This window comes from Aquila chrysaetos, chromosome 13 (assembly GCF_900496995.4).
Source record: "Aquila chrysaetos chrysaetos chromosome 13, bAquChr1.4, whole genome shotgun sequence".
Lineage (NCBI taxonomy): Eukaryota > Metazoa > Chordata > Aves > Accipitriformes > Accipitridae > Aquila > Aquila chrysaetos.
The window spans coordinates 18,042,806-18,066,534 of NC_044016.1; the positions used below are offsets into that span (position 1 = coordinate 18,042,806).

At 35.2% G+C, this 23,729-nt stretch overlaps 1 protein-coding gene across 2 annotated transcripts in view; it reads right to left on the bottom strand.

Moving 5' to 3' along the window:
• BABAM2 (BRISC and BRCA1 A complex member 2) overlaps positions 1–23,729 on the bottom strand; it is a 184,097-nt gene that overhangs the window by 95,394 nt on the left and 64,974 nt on the right. For both annotated transcript variants that reach the window (XM_030035410.2, XM_030035409.2), the window contains exon 6: positions 21,093–21,167. In XM_030035410.2, the coding sequence (XP_029891270.1) occupies positions 21,093–21,167 (75 nt within the window). The remainder of the gene's footprint in view (positions 1–21,092; positions 21,168–23,729) is intronic.

A 23,729-nucleotide genomic window follows, 5' to 3' on the forward strand; every position in this document is an offset into this window, starting at 1 on the left:
CTAGTTTGTCTTAAGGGAACCCTGTGTCCAAACAGATGTGCTTATGGTAAATGGCTGTTTTGGTTGTTTTTAATAAATATAGAACAGATATCCATTTCCACTAGGACTAGTCAGCACCTACAGATTTGTATTTATTTTCTTCCCCCAAAACTTTTATTTCATTCATTCTGAGAGCAGTGTAAACTCCACTGCATTAATCAAGGATAGAGTGTTCCCATGTTAAGAAATATTCTCTGCAGGTATTTTCGTATCTATGAAATTGGTTTCCAAGATGCTTTATATTAAAACTTTAATCTTCACAAGATTACTATAATTATTAGTTGCACTGTAATAACTGGTTTTGTGGCAACCACGTGTTTGATGCTGTATTGTTAAAAGAGGAGCAGTCCCTTTTATAAGTTTTTACTATCTGGAAGGCAGATGTATAAAGATACCAGGAAAGTCCAGAGACAAAACTAAACATCCCAATTTTTCTCCTAATGTTTGTTTGCTTTGTATTGTGATTAACTCGGTTTTATAGATCTCACAACAAATTATTTTAGAACAAGGAAAGGAACTAACTGAAGGGTATTCTTTGCCATAGCCAGTTTCACTCTGGAACATACTAATATGCAAGGTACAGTTATTTGAGAAAAGGGGAGAACAGAACAGACATGCTCAGACAACATAATCACTGATGCCTCATTTCCCTAGGAAACCAAGCTCATATTACAGCTAAATTACTGTGGTTCACCCGAAATTCTGAAATACGGGAGGTAAACCCTTGACATAAAAATGTATGAAGAATTTCTTCATGGAAATGTGTTCAGAGGACGTCAGCAGCACTCCACTCTTTCCAGAGGCTGTTGTTTCCAATTGAAAAGCCATTCTTGAGAAGGAAAAATGGAAGTCTATCTTGTTGTACAGGCAGATAGATGGCAGAGATGACTATGACAGGTACTTGCAGCAAGTCCACGATAACCTGTAGTTAAGGTTCAGTAAGCCTAGAAAATGGAGGCTTAAGACTGATGGTGAAATGACTGTTGTTTGTATAGCTCCTCAGAAAAAGTCACCCATTCACTTTTTGAGAAAACAGCTTAAGAAAAAATGTTGCCTTGATTTATTGGAAGGTTAAAAAACAAAACAGGAGGTAAGTCTGAACTGTAAAGGTTCAAAGTCTGCAAAACCTGCACTCATGTGGCAGAGATCAGAATTTAGATTATTCCTCCTTAATTGAAATTACTTTTGGAAACAGAAAAACTGGACAGCTATTAGGGGAAGGAGAAACGAGAAAGACAGAGCAGACAGACATTTCTAACTTTCATCAGGCTATAGTGTACTCCTTGAAAAAAGCAAGTGAGGTATTCTCTTACTGCTTGTTGAAGAAAACTAAGATGACGCTATTGAAAACTTTCTCTCATACCTACTTACATAAGTGAACATCCACCCACTTAAAACATGCACTACCAGACTGTAGCAAAAGGTGCTACACTTTACATAACCTTTTGTTTCAGTTCAAACAAAATATTTCAGTACACTGTCCATTAACATGAATAATATCGTTTCTTTAATCCTTCTTCTTCAAACTGAAGCAAGAAACACTTCAGTTTCACTATGCTTACGTGAAGAGACCTTTCTCTAAATGCCCATACTTTGTGACCTGCTAACTTGACTATCCAAAAAGCACCGGTGAACTAATCGGCAAGAACATAGAAACATGTGTTTCCTTTGAAGATCACAGATACTATATCAGATTAGATTTTGAAACAGGCAAATAAGAGGAAATACTCCCTTGAGTCTCCATGCTACAGAAGTTCATTTATAGGTATAGTCCATGAATTTTCCATTTACTTCATATTTCATAGGAAATTATGTCATTCTTGTTCTATCATATTTTCATTAAATAAATTGTAGATAAAATGCATTATCCAGGACAATGAATGGGACCACAACTTGCTGTTGTGACGCGGTAGGTTAAGTGACATAATGCACTGGCTCTTACAAATATTTTTCGTGTATTCTGTGATGCTCATGATCAACCGTTTCAGCTAAAAAAAGGTTTATTCTTAGAAGAATACATACATTCCCAGTGACCTAAACACTGATCTTTCATCTAACATAGTGAAATTATTGTTAATGCAATGTTCCAATAGGAGATCCTTTTTCTTGACTGTAATTCTACAGGGAACTTCGGTAATGGAATCAAAAACTTGAGCTTTAAACAGGTGCTGGCACAAACCTAGTTCAGTAACCAGAGCAACCTTAAGCAATGTTGTAGTTACTTGGTGTCTGCTCACTAGAATAGACTCATATTTTTATGAGCCTTAGGGAGTTTGTGAATATATGTCCCTGCATTCATTCCCACTTAACAAAGTTGGATTTAATTAAACAAACTTAGGATGTAACAATCCTCACCAGAACTGAGATGCAATATTATTCTAACAAAGAAGTTTAGCAGGTATTTGCCAACTTTGACATAATCCCTTGTTAGTGGATACCGCCAATAAAGTAAATACTGATCTTCAATTTCACTTATGTTATAAATGATGCCACTTCATATATTTTGAAGCTGTGAAAAACTTCTGTTTGCCATAATATTTGATCAAGACCTAACTTTTTTTTTTAACCAGGAAACTTAAGTATCTTCCATATTTCAGCACCTGGAAACCTAATGATATGTGGTGTGAGGGTACCCAGCTGTGTTACTGAGAAAACTAAGTTATCCTCATTAATTATTTAAGAAAAAAAAAAACCACTCAACCTGAATTACAACAAACTTCTGACGCCACTACCAATAAGGTAGGCATGAGTAAGACTTATCTGCTTTGGGACCTACAGTGTTGTTCTGTCTGAAAGACAGCAATTCATTTAGTTCTGAGTCTACAAGCAGAAAACAGATATTGGGACAATGTAGAGCTTCTTCAGGCACATGGAAATTCCAAGGGCGTTGCAAAGGATATTGTAGGTATGATCAACATACCCTCCCAATACTACTTCTGAAAGCCAAGATGCCTTAATATGCTTTCCACTCAGATTAAGTAAACAAACTTCATAAAAGGAAGGTCTTGCTCCCATTGACATAGTGGGGGCTTAGAAGGTTCCAGCACAGTTCAGAGCAGGTAAGGAAGAAGATGAAAGCCATTGTCTTCAGAAGAGCAAGAAATACTGTGGCACTAATCAGTCAGACCTCTGGTGCTAAGGGTTGAGCTCTGTGTTGAGAAAACTTGGCTAATGCAGAAGTAATCATGACAGGTTTTGCAATCTTGCCAGAGCTGATACTGAAGCTATCAGCAATCCAGACACTGGTAACAGGCAACTCAGCACAGGCAATACCAATGCCTGTGTATTGGATAGTTGATATCGTAACAAAATTTCATAAATAAGTTTCTTTCATAAGAGTGCTGGATCATGCATAGGGTAGGAAGGAAGGTAAGAGGAAGACAGAAAGAACTGAAGCCATTCCTAAATTCAGGTTTGGTTTGATCAACCTGACACCACAACAGCTTGAGTTGCCATTTACATCTAAAGGCCTGAATGCTTACTTGCCAATGAAGGCAAGAAGAGAATGACACTTCAGTCTCACCACTGAAAGTCTACTTAATTTTAATGTTAAGTGAATTTGATGCATGCCATGGCTCACATGGATAGAGTATAATATCATTTCCACTGTCTTCTGCTTCATTTTGACATATTGAACTGACATTAAATAATTTTTTAAATAAATCAGCACAGAAGCATTTGCAAAGTACTTATCATGCAAAACACTTGTAAACCTAAATTCATACACAGACATTTTAAGCTGCTGGTAACAATTCAAACTATACTTAAAATGGATTACAACAGTATTTAAAAGATATCCTATGACTAAAGCAAAACTTAATGTTTAAAACAATTATTTCAAGACTTTTCAGTTTGGTTGAAATTAATAAAATTGCTCATTTCCTCTCTCTCTCCAACATAGCTGTATCAAAAGGATATAACTTAAAGATTTAAAAAATCTACTGAATGACAGCTCCTTAAATTGCGTAAAGTTCAACCATGATAAACAAATACTCAAATAGACAAAGATTAGCACACAGAACAACTTGTACTCACCTATTAATAAATATCATACTAAATTTAGGTTGACAGCCACAACTAAATTAGCCGATAAAATAATTATTGTATTTGATATTCCATGGCTTAAAAATCGCAACTACCAGAATCTATTTCTGTTCTGTCACTACATGACTCCAGCAAAACCTCATAAACCAGTTTCCCAATTTTAAAGCGTGGAGATTAATACATCTTATCAGCGATGTTACAGGGCTTAAGCCTGTATTTCTAAAGTTTTAGATCTCAATTGCAAAGTTCTCCATCAATGCAGCAGAAAGGAAACCTATTAATCTTAATTCTTTTAACTACCACCAACTGCTTCATGAACAAGAAAAGAATTTCAAGTTGCAGAAGCATTTCCAGTATCAGACAGCTATCACTGACAGCATAAAATTATTTTAATAGAAAAAGAATGAAAGAGTAATTTGTCTGATGAACCAAATTGCAGCCTGATGCTTTTATAAGAGTAATAAATCCCTGAAAACAGTATTCATAATATTGATGCAGAAATATTGAGACAAACTCAAAACTATTAATGGTGCAAAAGACACCACTTGAAATGCTTCTACCTGTCTGAACCAGTTTTGGTGCTTTGACACACCCACAATTCTTGTATATATTTGTCCCTCTGAAACATAGAACAAGCATATAACACAAAGAAGCCTTTATATGTAATGCCATATAATTACCCTTCGTATTTCAGATGGTTTGAAAAATCTATGTTTATGAATATAGTTCTCTGATCATGTTCCTGTTGACTTGAACGAGGGCAGAATACACCTCATGGAATAAAACAACTCAGTTGTCTCTTGAGTGGCCCAAGCTCTACCAACTGGGCCATTAGACCAGCCTTTCTAGAAAGGCATCTGAAATACTTGTTTTTAAAAAATTGCATGCAACTGGTTTCATAACAGCAGTCATAGTACTTGGCTTGATCACTTTCCAGGATCGTAAACCTCTTCTTTCTAACACAAACACAGGGAAATGAATCCACTAGCTAGTCCTTTCCCACAACATGAAGTGTAATGAATACTTCTTCTTTGCAAAACAGGGAAGAAAACCCACCAACCATAATGTACACATGTGCTCTTCACTCCAGACAAAACATCGGTTTAAAACTAGAAATCAACTACTTTTTATGACAGTTGAGTATATCAGGGATTCCTTGTTTACAAATGCAAGTGCCTTGATTCTCATTACTGAATAATCAGTTACTCTGATTAACTGTACTATTCTTTTCAGTATTTGTGTAAGAAAAACTGAGGAGGAAGATTCAGTGAAGCCATATCATCATTCCAAAAAGTTATATGGCAATATACATTCCATACTGTGTACTTCTCTGTAAATATATTGCTTTGTAGGTGTTATTTTATTGACTGAAATCTACATTTTATATCTCATATTTGTAACATATCTAACTTTCTACAAAACACACTGTAGGAAAAATAGAGCAGAAATAAGTAAACTTCACTCTCATTCCGCCAGTCCTTTGCAGAAGACAGACAAGCACTCTTAGGAATCCCTTTACTGCTCTGAAATTACAAGCACATATTAGGCACACACAGACTTACTGAAAAGTTGTCTACCTGCCTTTTCAGCATGTAAATGCTTCCAAACCACTGAAATTGCTGTACAACCAAGGATTTATTATAGAAAGAAATTTAAGACTACAATAAAGAAACAAAACATTGTATCAATGTGAAACAGTACATCATTAAAGTTTTACAATTATTTTTCTGCCCCCATTTTATGTATGAAAACCCAAGAGATTATGTGACTTGTCCTCTCAGCACCACATTGAATCTCTTTAAGAACCTCTGTGGAAATCAAAACAATACAAAATTTGTGCTTCTTGGTCCTTCACATTGAGATGTAGTTTCATCACCATGAGATATGGAAAGAGAAGACTGTGACACTCACTCTGCAACAGAGGCTATAGAAATATTAGTATGCTTTGGGTTTTTTGGTGGTTTTTTTTGTTTTGTTTTGTTTTTTTTTAAAACAGACTCTCAGAAACATTCAAAGTCTTTACAGTTAATGACATGTGTTGCATGCTTAGGCATAATATACCAATCCGTGCATCACCCATGGAAACAAAAGGGAACATACTTTCCTCTTATTATGCTCAACAGTTTTGGTCACTAAAGGTGAGCTCGGAATTAAGAATTTTGTTAATACTGCTAAATTTAAAAAGGAAATACAGACTTAAAAATGGAATGCAAATTGAAGAGCATAAAGGTGGCTATTCACTTTGGAACTTCTTTTATGATTTCACGATCTTAAAATAAAATGTATCATTTTCCCACCATAAATAATATCAATGCCCAGGAATGCCTCATCATTCTCAAAAGAAATACAAAACATATTGAAGAGCAATAAATAAGCATTTTGCTAACAATTATGTTTGTACACCACCAGGATGGAACTGCTCTGAAAACCTCTTCTCTTCATATGCAAAATCCTGGGAACACACAATGCCAAGTTCATTTACTTTTTCTTCATTTTACAGGTAAGCTTCTAAACGCCTGCAATTAGCAACAGTCTCTAGGTACGGTGGGGAAGAAAAAAAAGTCAGGCCTAGTACCCAGAGAAAGATTTACACAAATAGATGAAAAATAAGTAGGTGTCTAAAAATTAACTTTTTATTTTTCTGCTGTTAGACAAGTTTGAATTTTAATACATTATTCACCTACAGCTAAAACATTTATCAGCAACAATATGTAGTTCAGACTACTTCTTCCTCTGCCAACAAAATCTTTTTTCAGACATGGTATTCCTTCATGTACTATTTGGAGGGAAATGCTTCTCTGTAATAAAAATTCCTTTGTATTTTTTTTCACTCCCTTCCAACTTACACCAAATAAGAAAGCTTAACACACATCCTTTTATGGTTAAAAAGATCCTGACCAAGGTTCTTAATGTTCTTGCCCAAGCGATGCCCACATTACCACAACATTTTCTTGACTTAACACAGTTTGAAGATGAGGATGATGCTTTACATGCTCCAGGCTGAATAGATTTGTTAGGAAGACATGTCCTGACAGATATGCTTAAGCAAATAAGGTCATTGATTAATCAAGAAAGGAGTCCATTAAAACAATGGAATTAATATATTTGCAGATGGTTACTTAACAGGACACTGTCAAGGTATTTTTGTCAATTTTGGAGTATTCCTTTCTCGATCAGCATTAATAAATGCTTTGCGGTATATTTGTCTAGCTTTCAGCATGTTAGAAGCTGGTTTGCAATAAATGGCTGCATAAAAAAATTAAATAGTCCCAAACTAATTGCTTACTTAGAAATAATTAAACAAGCATTTTCAAATACTTTGTTCTCCATGTAATAGTTTTGCAAGGATCTGAATGCATTCATGCACAGAAGAAACTAGTAAGTATCTGGAGACAATGCTGTGAAAGTTCCAAACTACTATTTTTGAAAGTTTACACACAATAAGCTTCCAAAATATTAATCTCAATAAGAATCTTTTTCATTGTATTTTTCAAAGAATCCAAAATTAGAACACAAAGATGAACAGATAAGACTTGTTTCCACTTTTTCTCTACGATTCAAAAAGCACACTCTAATGTGTTCTGTATAGCTGTAAATATCTTAATTGATAGTACCTTCCAAAATTGCCTTAATATGGTAATCCAGAGATTATTCATCTTTCTCTACAAATTCAGGCTCTTGCTTTTTCTGTCCAATCCCCAAATAGCTTTTGCATATTAAATGAGCAGTTAAGCTGTCTTCATATTGAACTATTAATTCTCTTAGCTCATGTGAAGGGAGATATTTCCTTCACAGTAACAGTGATGAATAAGTCAGTGGAGAACAGAGAAAACCAGCTGCACCTTGACCTACCACAAATGTTCTTGCACCGATCACTTGACTAAAGATTTATTTTTAAACTGTATTAATCCCTTAGATGGGCATTCCCAAACTGATTTAAACAACACTGATAGAGGGTTAGGTTGCAGGAAGGAGTTTACAAACAAATTCAACCAAATGTCTCAGTCTAACCAAGTGTAAATATTCTACTTGGGTGTTCATCCCACTCGAGCAAAATTGTTCTAAAACCTTTTGGATGATGAAAAACTTTTCAATGTCAGCAAGTTTTTCATTCTATGTACATACATTGTAATGATTTTTCCCCCTTTTAATTTGGTTTCAGATTCAGTGCATATGTGAGCACACTTTCAGTTGCCTCCCCGGCCTCTTCCCTCCTTTCCCTGACCACTTTTTAGTCTCAAAGATAATTATGTTCATAGAAACTATATGAAGATCAGCAGTCAGGTAGAAGAGACAGACAAATGATTACCCCAGCACATATTGCGACAGATAAATTCAGCTTGCTGGTGAATGGTAGCAACTGGGGGGCCAACCAGTGAAAACACTTCCCCGTCTTCTCACTTGCTACATTGGACACATAGGAGAACCATAATAGCACAGCATAGAGATTCAAGGAGACAAGAGATTAAAACCTGTACAAAATGAAACTTCACTGTTTCTACTGCTCACAAATCTGGTTGTTTTACTTAAAATCTTAAAACCTACATCTCTGTGCGCCAGAAACTGCACATGTATCACCTTGCTCCATAAGAGTTGTCCTACTAAGCACACACTCACCTTTTGTCTTTCTGAACTGCATGGCAAAGTTAAAAAAAAATTTTTTTTTTTACATCCTATTTATACATATCACTATTACAATTTGGAGGGAATGCATCCCTCCAAACCTAACAGACTGCAATTTTTTCAATCTTATATGGATCTTCTGTTCTTACTAGGCTTCTAATGATTCTCAGTTCTTTTCTATTAAATTACCTTTTTAGTGCTATTCCTTCTTTATTATTTAGTATTGAAGCATTATATTAATATATTGTTTATTCATACACAGTTACTTAACTTTTGATAACAGTGATAACATTTTGGTATCACTGGCATAAAGCTTTCTAAATCATTTTCTTAGGAGGGATAAATTTATCCAGTTATATTCACAAAATTTATAAATAAAGCAGCCAAGGAAAAATAATTCTGCATACTGCTATGCTGCCTCACATGAGTCAGAGAGATAATATATGCCTCCAAGTTGCTTTAACAGGTATAGTCTCCTAAATCTGATACTATCATTGCTGGAAGGCCGGTAAACTGGGCTGCAGTTTGGTTACACATCTTTTCAAGAAGGAACTAGCAACGTGGTAAACAAAACATAACAACAACAACAAAAATTTTAGTTATTAAGTTACTGCCATACAATAAAACCGATGCTGCAAGAACACAATCGTAGAATACCCGTCTTGTCTATTACAAATACAGTTGCACAGCTTCTCATGAAACATTTGCTATTGCAACCAGAGGAATCCCTCTAGTAATTTCGTTCCAACATTTCTTTTGTTTTAGGTGAGCTCATAAAGCATGCAGTTCTAAAGTGTCATATTATTAGCAACACAGTCCTTTATTTCTACAAACAAGTTGCATAAATCCTGGTCGCTAGCCTTTATTCCAAATACACTGTTTGCTCTAAATAAGTCTTTTTTATTACCCAGTATCCATCTATTAATTTCCACGTCTTGAAATAAAGTCTCAACAACGGTTTCTGATTTTAAATTAAAAAAAAAAATAAATTAAAACTTGCAAAACCAGCCTGAGTTGCCATGTTAAAATGAATATTTAATGTAAGATAAACGGCTCTTCTCTTCAGTAGTTCTTGTGCAGTCAAGGTTAATTAGACAAAACAAAGCCTAGAATTTGCTGCCATTTTAATGGCATTTTACATACACTGTCAAAATACATTAAATGCATAAAACAAAATGGATACACAAAGAACTATATTCTACCTATAAATCTAAGCGTTCCATTTGTAAACAAAGGTGGAACACAGTAAAAAGAATATAAAATTAAAATTGTATCTTAGTTTAGATATGTCTCACCCAGAGAGGACTATCAGACAGTCAGCAAGCCAGATTTCATGTACTCTACTCCTTGCTCTGTCATTTGCTTTTCAATTTATTTTTTTTAAATCAGTGAAACAGTTGCAGTGATTTTCTTTCACACAGAAAACAGCTGGGGTCTGTGAACTTTGGGAAGGAAGGTATCATAGAAGTTCTAAGCATCATCAGAGGTACACTTCATTTCATTGAGCTCTAAAACTGTCGTGGTTTAACCCCAGCCAGCAACTAAGCACCACGCAGCCGCTCACTTACTGCCCCCCCCCCCCCCACAGTGGGATGGGGGAGAAAATCGGGAAAAGAAGCAAAACTCGTGCGTTGAGATAAGAACAGTTTAATAGAACAGAAAAGAAGAAACTAACAATGATAATGATAACACTAATAAAATGACAACAGCAATAATGAAAGGATTTGGAATGTACAAATAATGCACAGTGTAATTGCTCACCACCCACCCATTGACACCCAGTTAGTCCCCGAGCGGCGATTCCCCGCCCCCACTCCCCCCAGTTCCTATACTAGATGTGACGTCACATGGTATGGAATACCCCATTGGCCAGTTTGGGTCAGGTACCCTGGCTGTTTCCTGTGCCAACTTCTTGTGCCCCTCCAGCTGGGCACGAGAAGCTGAAAAATCCTTGACATTAGTCTAAACACTACTTAGCAACAACTGAAAACATCAGTGTTATCAACATTCTTCACATACTGAACTCAAAACATAGCACTGTACCAGCTACTAGGAAGACAGTTAACTCTATCACAGCTGAAACCAGGACAAAAACATATTAACAAAAGCCTGATCCTGAGAAATATTATGTACTTGTAATAAGTTTATTGCCACTGAAGTCAGGGGCATGCAGGGACCATCTCATTCCTGTCAGAAATAGAAACCAAATGTTTTTTATTGCTTGGACCATTATGCTAGGAGGAGTTTTATTGTTGTTGTTTATAGTTTGGTGGAGGGCAAAAAAAGCAGCATACAATTTTCCAATGGAAAAAGTGACTTATATGAGTCAATATACCATCTTGTAGTTATTGCCCAAATGTTAAGAGGTGTCCATGATAACTAAAATCAACAAGTATTTAAGAAACTCAAGAACAGTAAAAAATTTTAACGAAGGACAACATAAAAATTTGTATCAGTGGAAAAATGGCCTATAAGAAAAATCTCCAAGAACTCTGACGTCATACAGCTTTCCCTGCTGACAGAAGTAGCTTGTCTTTCCTTCAAGAAAAATGCCAAAATGCACTGGTCCTGAATGACTGCTCGTTGTAATTGTGATGAATTGTGAAGGTTATAGAACGAGATGGGGAGAGGAAGAACACCAAGCTGATTAAAGCCTTGGGCAAGCTGTCTAGTCACAGCTCAGGATTCCACTGCAAATTTGTATATACCTAATTCCTCCATGCTTCAAGTCCTGTCTAAAAAATAGAGGGTTTTTTCCATATGTCACGACTACTGTGAACAATATAATAAATAAGAACTTGAGATGCTCAGTTACTATTTTCATTTAGTCTATGTAGACAAAAAGAGACAATACCTATATGTACGTCAAAATGGTAGCCTGTGTGTAATTTGATCTATGTTTCAAGAGCTAATCACTTAACAATAGTACAATGAAAATTAAATAAGATTTATTACTTACAAAAAGTCATGAGTCTAGGTGAAATGAGATAGAATTAATGATTTTATCTAGGACACACACTATAAATGCTAAACAATGAAAATAATAATTTGGAACGAGCATGTTTATTCTTTGTTAACCAACACATTGTCCTCAGGGTTCTTGCAAATGAGTAGCTGATTATTTACATACCATCAGTCAGTCATCAGTTTTAGTCAAGATGTCAGTCACGTTTGTCTAACATTTTTCTAGACCAGAAAAGATGTTACAGTAAAACACAGAATGTCTGCTATCTCCAAATACATAAACATGTTTAGATATAGTAAAAAAAGGACATATTTCAGTAGTTTATTACTAAAGCTAACTCCACTAAGCAAATCATTAAAATGACAAAGAGTGGCAAGAGTTGGAGCAGCATTATTAGTTTAACTCTATTTCACTATTTTCATTCAGCAGCAGAACTTCCTATCTATATTATGTGGGTATACTTAAATATTGTACGTGCACTCCAGACAGTTCATCATGTAATTGAAAACCAACATTTAACTCGTGGACATCTTTTTGCCCAAATTACTGGTAACCTGTTAAGACCTAAGGAGTGCACCTAATTGCTTCCAATGAAGCCAAATTACCGCTCCTCCCCACTGCCCCATCTCTCCCATGGACGTGCTGTTTGCAATGATTACAGGTCCCAGCACATAAAAGACATACAAGTTCTAGCACGAACACTGAAATCATTAAAACAGAAATAGAGAGTCAACAGGTCTAAGTTTTATTTATCTTTCTTTCACTGTCTCACTGAGATGCTGCTGGACAAGGCAGTCTTTCCTTTAGCCTTCTCCATCTAAAGTCTCTTTCTAAAACAGAAAATACCAAAATAAACCTTATGTAAACAAGCAACTACTTTCCTAAATAGAAGTTACTGTAGAAATGCAAAGCTTGATAGAAACATGGCACATTATTCATTAGCAATTACTGGAGAAAACGCTGTGCATTTCTTTGGTAACATGGAAAAAAACCCAGCAGAACATCCTAGTTTGTTTGTTTGTTTGTTTCATGATATTATGATCAATGACATTGTCAGTATCGATTAGACAAAAATAAATGTGATGAACATCCAACCTCAGAATGTTTAGTGCTGAGAGTAACTGATTCAAACAGTAAAGCTTTAAATTTTTTCCCTTTTTTTTTTTTTTTAAAAATTTTTGGCTTAAGCCTTTAAACCTATGAAACCAAATAAAAGTGAGCAGTGTAATACACTCTGCTACACAGTTATTTTTCAGATAGGTGTTAAAAAAACCAAACAAAACCCCCCACGTTTTAGACTGACAGCTATCAAAAGATTTTCTGTATGTAACAGAAAGAAGTTACCACTGCAAATCACAGAATCTGAAACATGAAAGACTAAGAATCATATGAAATCATCATACAGACATACATTCATGTTAGTACTATTCTTTCTCAAGAAGATAAGACATAATCTAGTAATCTGAAAGCCCGAACAAAAAACCCCCAAACACTAAACCAACTCAATCACTGTAAGTGGCACTTTTGTATACAAAATTGACTTTAAAACCTCAAAATATGAGCTCCTGTAGGACTTAAGCCCTGACCTGAAGCCTAAGGAAGAAACCTAATAGTAGAAAGAAGCTGTCAGCTCCACACTGAAATACCCTTCTTAACATTCTACCATCATGCTTTATGTACTTCTACATTTGCAAATGCAGATTTGCTGGTTAATGAATTTTACAGATTATTGCTATGCTTATATTCTATGCTCAACAACTTCTCAAATATTTTTCTTTTCAAGAAGAAACAGCAATAGGGAACTAAAGAAAAAGTTTTAAAAAAAAATCCAATATCCTCTTCCCAGTTTAAGACCTCTGTACATTGCTTGTTATACATACTATGGGTGGACCATAACAGATAAAACAAGCACCATCATTATGTAATAATCTGCAATTATTTTTATGGCTATTGAATTCCATTCTTCCTATGCAATACATAGAATGCAAATGTAAAGCAATAGTACAAATTACAAGCCCTAACAAGGCAGTAAATCTGAACCAAGTCACGCAACATGTCTATGAACTTTCCCACCAGATGCAAAAAAGGCTTTTAAATTTCAGAAGCTATTATTTTTAACTTGTTTTCTTCAATTTTTTTTAGAAAATTAATGAAAAAAACCCCTATTTCTATTCATCTCAGAATAGCAAATTAGTAGTTCTATCAAATTAGAGAAAAATTCACAAAAATTGAGATGATTATCGTAAGATTTAATTTATCAATAGATATGGCAGTCCTTTCCTTTACTAATATATTATAAAAATAAAGTGTTTAAATATAAGATAACTGTCATGAGAAATATAGTTGATTGGAGATTATGATTCATATTAAGATCACAACCTATAAAAATCATCAGCTGTGCAGAATGAGCTGTTCCAGTTGACAGATCTTATTAACAAAATCTTCCAATAAATTACAGAAAAAGCTGATTTAAAAAAAAAAAAATCACTTTTGGCTTTCAGCATATGGAGCTTAACGTGCTCCTGACACTATGTGGTTTTAGTGACTAGTTACTACAAACAAATCATGTTGTTGTGGAAAAGATAATAAAATTTAGTGAGAATGAAGGGAACTGATCAGTTTATAAAATTCAAATATAACATTCTCATTATAAAGTCTACTTTTATAGGGCTTTGCTTCCCTTGGTTTGTGGACAGAAGATATTAAAATAAAATCATGAAAGAATGACTAATTAAATCATAGTTTCTGTAAGTATTTCTGGAGCTTACCTGAATTAGAACAGTAACAGTTTACTCTTAACTCTCCAATGCCAGAATCAGTAAAGGGATAACCTATCCTGCAAAACTTAAGATTAATAATTAGACTGCAGCAGTAAGACTAGCTAAGAAGCACAATGCTTCTATTCAGTGGAATAAGTAAGATCTTACAATTTTACCTACGGTGACAACTGAAACATCCTGCTAAATAAAAAGCCAAAACAAAACCCCCAAACCTTTACAGCTGACTGATCTTAGGGTTTTTAAGCTCTTATGAAAAAACAGACACTTAAAAATATTTTATCATAAAAAGAGTCACTATTTTTCTGACTCCACAACTTCCTGAACTGCCAGAAACATTTCACGACATGAACACCTTATTTTTTCATTTTTGGCATCACTCATTATGCAAGCTCCCCTGCTTGGAGTTCGCATGCTTCTGGCAACAGGCTGCTACTCTGGCCAGCATATTGAAGAAAAGGAACACCTCCTCAATGGTACTTCATTTAGTACTTTCTGATGAAAAAAGTAGACAGCAAAAGTAAACTGCACATTTCTGGGCACAGGCTAAATGAAAGATTCTTAGAGACAAGTATCAATGACATCTCTTTCACATACACAGGTTATATTTATTTTCATGGCCTCTAGGTCGTACAATTTACTGGCTTCAGCTGCTACAAACTATTCTGTTTTGAATGTTGCCAGTACTAACTTGCACAGACCCACTTCTAATCTAAAATCTCAATGCCTCATTATAATTGCACATTATAAAGTTTGCCTTTAAACTATTAACAGAAGAAACCTAGACAATCTTTGACGATTTGATATTCTGTTTAACTAATTGAATGCTGGTATAATAAGCAGTCTAATGAATATCATACTGATATCTACTTCTAATATTTAAACTGTTTGCTCCAAATGCTTATACACATCTCAAGATAAGGAATACTTTATGGAATACAATTCAGGAAGTTAAGTTCATGCCTCTGTCACAAAGTCTTCAGTAGTATAAGGTTAAAAGCAATTCATGTATTAGCTTAAAAGATCTCTATGGAAAGCACGGTCAAAATATTGTGAATTATGAAAACTACATATTATTTCAGGATTACCTACAAGTCTTATAAACCACCAATTTTCCTTTTTGTAAGAGGTAAAATGACAGCTGCCACCATAGACATGATAAGCTTCATATGATGCACAGGTCCATCACTCTACCCAACACAGGAGACACATATACATTATGGGGAAAATAGTCAAATAGTATATACTGCATAATGCTCTATGCGTTTTTGAGACATAGCTGCCCAACATAGTGTAAAACAGTCTAGTGTAAAAAGATCAAGTCAGATCTGGACTCTAATTCCTTCTTGCCATTGACTTTGTGACCTTAAGACACTACACATCAAGTTTTAGTTAGTGAGCTACCAACAAAATCAAATGAAGTTTGAAAGCAAAAGAAAATATTATACTTTTTCAGAATATTTAGCTCAAATTTTTGAGTTAAACAGCAGAAGCACTACTTTTTATACAAGTGTATTTGTGTTCTGGTATTTGCAGCTATTTAATACAAACCTTAAATGCTGTCAAATAAATCAAACTGCTAAATCACAATAATAGAGAAACTGGCCTGGAAAAAAATCTCATTTGACCCTGCATATTATACTTAACTTTTGTTTGTTCTCTACTATAGTTGATTACTCAAACATACACAAGTATTGCAGTCTTTTCACAGTACTTGGAATTCGGTCTACGTCATAAACAAAAGTTGCACTGACATCTTTTAACAGACATCCAAATGATGAAATCACAGTAAAGAAAAACACAAATATGTTGTTATCTTTCAGTTTGAACTTGAGGATAAACCTTGTCCATTGACAGTCTTACACACAACTGTTTGGCCCCTGGCAATGTGTCTAGACAATGTCTGTTACTTGTTTAAGTTCTGAAAGATATGCACTAAGTACAATGGTCATCAAAAAAAAGCTCTTCAGAAAAAACAGGTGTAAAGATTTAAAAAAAAATAAATTTATTATTTTTTTTTTTAATCTTCTACAAAAAGAAGTTAGGTCTGCCTTGCATATTTTCTTTACACTTTAATAGTAAGAAATTATTGGAAGGCTGCTGGTCACAGCATCATAGCTAAACTGGTCCAGACACTAGTTATTCACCAGGTCACAACAAGCAGGTACATATGAACAGAAAATGAATACTTTAAAAATTACATACAAGAAGGTGGTGGTAATCAGAGTACATTTTTACTTAGCCAAAACCTCAACAAAAAAAATTGAAATAAAAGAAAAATATCTAAATGTCTTGTTTTCATCAGCATCACCTGCAACATACTCTAGAGTTCACTCATACTGTGCAATCATACTACAGTCACATAATCCAGCACAATTTGTAAATTACTGAGATGGAGATATTTAATGAATTATTATAACACATGTACCCATAGCTGACCAAAACTACAAAGAACGAAACAAAATTTGGATGAGGTATTTGAGATGCTAAGTCTATTACCTTCATTATTAGTGGCATACATGGTGTCTGTAAAGAGGCACAAATGTGAACTAGAGACTGACTCTCAGAACCAGTATGTACAGTGAATACTTCCATTTATAAAATACTGTGGCGAAAACTAAAAATGTTGCAACCAACAGAAAGAATTTAAGCCAAAATGAATGTGCTGATTAAAAATCCAACTGTGAAAAAGGGAAAGTATAATAATAAACAGATACAGATGTATTTTCCTGAGCCAAAGCCACATTCTTGTCAAATAAGAGAACCTTAATGAAAGACTTATCAGTAACGAACCTTGTAGTAGTTTGAGCCACCAGCTTGATTCTGCAGTTGTTTCAACACTTAAAATACTCCTTTATGTCAAATGGATTTACATAAGAAAACAATGTAAAAATGGATACGAAGGTCCATGTTCAATTCAAAACCTTTGTATTAAAGTATAACTTTGTAAAGGAAAAAATAACGTAAGGGTATCTTTTCCTAAATGTGCTTTTTCAGTGTAAACCAACATTTCTTTTTGAACAGTTCTTTAGCTTGGATAATAAAGAATGATACTTTTTCTTTCAAATGTGAAGGAATATGCCAAGAAAACTTATGAAAAAAGATTTATCTGCTGCAGCCACTACAAGGGGTATAATGTTTCCAACTAGATAATAACTGAGGAACTCTTACTAGAATTTTAGAATTCAAATGAAGAGATAGTGTAGTCTGCATTGCTCTTTTAATCATTCTTGCTCTTCTTCATATACTCAGCTATTTTCCTTAAAACACACACACACTTGAACCGAGTTTTAAATTTAGTGTAGTGAATACCTTTAAAATAACCTGGTAAATCCGCCTCTCCAGTCCATAACAACCCAACCTATGCTACACCTTCAAATTTTCATTCTTTATAGCTAAGGGAGAATACTCTCACCACCATCAGTACAAAGCTGACAGAGTAAGTTCTTATGATTCTGGAGTGTATTCTCAACAACTCCGAAGATTTTGTAGCACTACAGACTGTTTTCACAGCTTACATCCTCAAACCTGAACATTGGCTTACTAGACAAAGCCTTACAGTCACACTTGTAGTGTGATTACCTACTGGCATCAATAAGAATTTCAGAAGAGCATTACAAGACATTAGGGTACGAGGAGTGATTGATGAGGCAAAAATAATGGTCTTTAAAATCTGGTGAAATATTTAATACAAGCAGTATTAATTAAACATCAAAAAAGAAGATGGCAGAGAAAGTATAACACAGGTTTGAACTTTGCAAATCATTACAGAGAAGCTACTGCACATTATAAGGCTGGTTACAGACTAGAACACAATTCAAACACATTAAATTCTACAGTTAAACATTAAGCTGTTAATACACTAACAGCCTTCAATTACTGACTGCTCTTCCACCTTTCAAGGTAATATATTAAGAATTATTTCCACTGCATCAATATATGCTCTATCACGTACCACAATCCAGCAGGTAGCATTGAAGCCAACATACCTGGCAGACACGATGGAAAATAAACTATTTTATTGCAACAAATCAAAGATCTATTTATGTCAAAAGTCTCATTAAAAAAAAAAAAAGAAATAAGACAGACATAGCTTAAAAAAAATCTGATTTTTTAAAAATAGCTTTATCAATCTGGAGTAGTCAGAGCATAATTATTTCAACCACAACACAGTAGTTCCAATTCTACCTGCCTTTATGTTGTTGTCATATGAGATGACATTCATATAGCTGACCATGTCAGAATACAAGGAGCTAAGGCAGCAGGGGTAAAAGATCCATGCCTGCTGCAAAGCATACTCTGTCATAATCCACGCTGGAGCCTGAGTCAAACCATTCTTCTGCCATCAACAAACACTACTGGAATAAAACAGTATTTCTTCTCCTGTGGCTACTCATCCAGACTACGTATCACCTGCCCACCACAGACAGTTAACCTGTCAATTTGCATAGCAGAAGTCTGCATAAGAAAGCTAAGGATTTCATCAGTACATTGCCCATCAAGAAGGGCTGCTGTTGTAAAAATCCAGGCTATTACATATAAAACCACAATAATTTTAAAACCCCAAAGCTAAGACATTAAGATTTTAGAAATGCCAAAATAAAGGTGGACTGGGAAACTTTGATTCTGCTACCTTCTGTGCTTGTCTCTTTACAACACACAGTCTATATATGCATACAAAGTAAATATATGTTTTCCTTCAGACTAATGAACCATTCAGTACTCAGGGTGAACAATGCTCCAGGAAGCAGTTATGGAGCACTGATGATTTATCCACAGTATACCAACCTCATTTAGAGAAGGCAGCAGATGTTTAGTCAACATGACAGGGAATTATAGTAAGGAGGAGTATGCTGTCATGCATCAAAACGTTACTCTCTAGAAATGAAAGTAGAATCTATCACAGGGTTCCTACTTACATAAGTCATACACCACTTTCCAACCTCCAAGTCATGCAGTTTCCCCAGAGGCTGAACAGAGGTTTAAGACAACCCTGTGACTGAAGCTACTGAACATACTGGGCATGCACTTGTCCTAAAATTCTTGACCAATTTAAAATTTTTCCTGGAAAATACAGCACTTGGAGTTCTGGCAGGAGCAGGCAGCGTAGTTCACGTTAGACGTACTCAGTCTCCTTTTTTCCCACAGAGTCTTTTAGAAGCAAAATCACAGCTATTCTGCAGTCCAGGTGTGCTGTTGCTGCATCCTGCTTCTCAACGCCATCCTTCCTGAAAAGGCCTTGGCCAACCCTCTCCCATCTGACTAGAAACATTCCCATCAAGTGAGAAGAGAAGACCCTGATGAAAGACAACAGCTGGGAGAAGGGCTGCTACCATGAACACGGGAACAAACTGAAAATATCTGGATGCTTTTGAGAAAGTTAGGAGCAGCTCACTACTCAAACAGCAAACAGTCTGCAGAAGGTAAAGAGATCATAGGATACCGATCTCAGACTACAACCAAAAATTTCAGTAAGGTTATAGTTGTGCCTGCCTTTATTTTCATGGTTCTTAGCTTGAGACATCTTATTTGGAGAAACACTGAAGATTCACACTTGCAGTTGTGATCTAACAATAGTTGAAGACAGTTCTAACAATAAGATAAAGAGGAGGTAATGGGATCTACACTAACATTTTCATCTCAACACATTAGTTGCTAAACATTAAGTAGATGTTCTTTCCAAATATTTAAAAGTAAAGAGCTGAGTAATGAGGCAGACATGCAGTTTAAAGGAAAGATGGGTGCTGGTAACATCAGCTGACTCAGACCTTGTCTGCAGTAGAAATTCTAGCACTTCATTCTGCCAGTAATGATACACAGAGAGAACCCAGATCTCTCACTGCATTCTCTGAATATAGTAACATTGACCTTATGATGGGCTTCCACAGTAAGTGCTTGAAAGAGTGACTGTCCTCCTGCTGTGAAAACCACTCATTTCAAATTATTCCATGTTGGTAGTTTGTCACAAGTTTTGTTTTTTGCTTTTTTTTCTTTTTTCCTCTTAGCAAAGAAATAAATACTTTTTCGCAACTCATACCAATACTCTATAGTCCTACTTTCTAAAGTATCTGGTCAAATTAGTGTTTGTTGTAAACAATGAAGCAAAGTAATCATCAAAACCTTCAGTTTGCATCATTAGTATTTGCTTTCACTCCCTGTTAAGAAATGGTGTATTTAGTTTGCTTTTCTGCTTCTACTATCAAGATTACTAGTACATTTGGACTGTTCATTAAAAAAACCAACATTTACATAGCATGAAATTCCATAGACTCATACAAAAGAGTTTATCTGGAAATATTTAAATTTATCCCCAAGATAATACCTTGGCTATGGTCAAGAGTTTGCTACTTACTGTATTGTCTAAAAAACCAGAACTTCTGCATTGCATGCCATCTTCCACAACAACCCAAATCCTGCAAGGTCCTTTAGAGTGATAGGTGTATATCTACTACCTGGTAACGCAACACACAAAACAACAGTATCTCTAACATCACCTTTCCAAAACATAATCCAATCAGGTTTAGAAATGGTGGACTTTCAAACTCTTGGAGAGGAGGAGAGCAGGAAAGTCAAAATAGTTACTAAGAACATTTCAATAATTCATACTCTCTCACAAATACTGTCAACTTAGACATTCATTTTACCTTGAGAAGGTATGTAGGAATATTGCTGAAATCTACAGGCAACTTCAAGAGGAAGCGAGCTGAGAATTCTCCAGTCTGTGGAAAAAAGGTAACACTAATGAGACCTGGTGTCTAAACCAGAACCATAAATTGAACATTGAGGATGAAATACTAACCAGAAAAATGTGTAAGAGCTCATACCAAACAGAAGGGTTGGGATTTAAACCAACATTTCTCAATGGAATTACTGAAGAGAAAAAAAAATAATTTACAGATTTCACAGATGTTATATGAGAAAACACCTTAAAAACCATAAAACATCATTGCCAATAAGTCAACAGCAAAAAGTAGTCAGAATACAACAATGTGCATGACAAAAATCAGACTATAGTTTGTCAGGCCCTAAATATAGATGTATCTTGGCTGTACTGATTTCTGGAAAAAGGTCTGGCAAGATCTGCAAATGGTCTGAAAGCAAAGCTAAAAACCTGACAAATTTCTAAGAGTGTATAGATAAAATAGAGGCATCTTCACAAATATTGCAGGTATACCTAAAAGAATTTGCATTGAGTAAGGTGAGAATGTATCTAAAGTGTCCTCCGAATAATCAGAGGAAGGAACTGAAGTAGAAGGTTTTATATAATTTGTTTTCAGAATTACGTGACTCAACACCTAGACAAGTTTACTGAAAACTTGCCAAGTGTCCCCTACATGTTGCTCTTTTTTATGCATAAAGTGTATGCAAAGGAAATGGAAAGGATTTCCTTTCTGTTTCATACACTTCCTTAAAACCAGACTTTGTCCACCTGGTTATGAAGCAATGAAGCTCGCTCTTTTTGAAAAACAAATGCCTGCCTGATTTCCTCCATATTAATTTTGTCATCTCTATTTTTTAATTCAATAAAGTAGCCATAGAGCAGCTATATTTGTCATGTTGAATTAGCAGTACAAAAAGCATTAAACATTAATTTTATGCAGTTAGGTAGAAAAAACTAGGATATCTTGAGAAAAGGTAGCAAAACTTTTTTCAGTTTTAACACTGCCCTGTTTTTGCATACATACGCTATTTAGTTACATGATGACATACAATTTTTAAAAAAACAGTACTTCATTTTAACAAGCAAGGGGAAAAATCAAAGCTGTATGAATATGCAGTATTCGCCCTCCCACAGTAACACACGCATACTACTTCACTATTTCGTGAACATAATTATCTGTAATTAATTTTCCTTTTAAATGTTTTGCATAGCCAGACAAAGCAAGAAGAAAAATACTTTAAACAAGAAGTGTACAATACACAAATTTTAACAAAATGTATATGCATCTATGGTGAATGTGCGTATTGCAATTCTCATTAAAAGGGTGAATGTAAATACTATACTAGATTTAAACAAGATCATCTTTATTGTGTATACAGCTATACCTTGTGGCAAGGAAAAGTCTGTAATACATCTGAAATAATGGAAGCATCCTTTCTATGAAATGCAGCAGTGACCCATGGAAGAGATGCAGAGAGTCATTGACAGTGAAGGTTGCCTGGGACCATGTCCAGATGGCATCTGAGTATCTCTAAGGATCAAGATCCCACAATCTCTGGGCAACCTGTGCCAGTGTTCAAACCTCTCAAAATTCAAGGGCTTATAACCTACGCAGATATCAGAAGGATACATTTTGAGCCACAGCTTTACTACATGTAGTAGATGTTATCACAAGAACTCCACATAGCTATGAGGACAGCTTGCCAAAGGCTACAGCTCTTCAAGAGGAAAGCATTCAAAGTCACCTGTACTGATACTGAAAATTTGCCATATGCCTTTGCAAAATAGTCAGTACCTTTGCCTCCCCGCTTGATTAGCTGTGCTAAACCATGAATTGCTTTGAGCTCAGCATAAGAGAAAACATGAAGGTTGTCACTGGCCATATACCACCAGACCACAAGCCTCCGTAACGATGGACCACATCGATTGCTATGCATATGGATTCAGAAAGGAATAGGCTGAATAAAATACTGAAGGAAACTGGAGGTCAAAGCCAATGGAAATTGGCTTTCCAAAATGAATGTTAAGCTGCTAAACAGGGCAGCTGAGGAATATAAGTGATTGTTTGCTACGCACATTATTTTCTGAGGTACTGACATGACATAAAACTGAGAAGGAAAAAATTCTACAGAATTGGATTCCTTCAACCATTTTATGCCTAAATTAAGCAAAGGTTTCACCCCAAGCAACTAAGCACATATAGGCAAAGATGCTGTATTAGGCAGATGTACAATAAGCAATGCTAATATCAGTGCCAATTTATTTCTTTGTCTATGTATTAGGCATGAACTAGAGATAACTCATTCTACCTTCCAGTCACTAAACGAGAAAAAACAAGATCTTGAATACAACAAAAAAAATCTTTCCAATGGTACCTTGCCACTTATATAATTTGTCAAAAGGGTTTAAGCGACGTTAGGTTGTAATCCACCCTACTGTCAACTAGCTCAGAACTGCCCTTAAAATTTGTCCCTGGTAGTCACAAAATAGAGGCAAAGAAATTGCACATAGAAACACTACACAACAAAAAGTGAGCATATATTAAATTAAAGCCAGACTCCGAAACCTTTCCTGATGTGTCCTGGTTTCAGCCGGGATAGAGTTAACTGTCTTCCTAGTA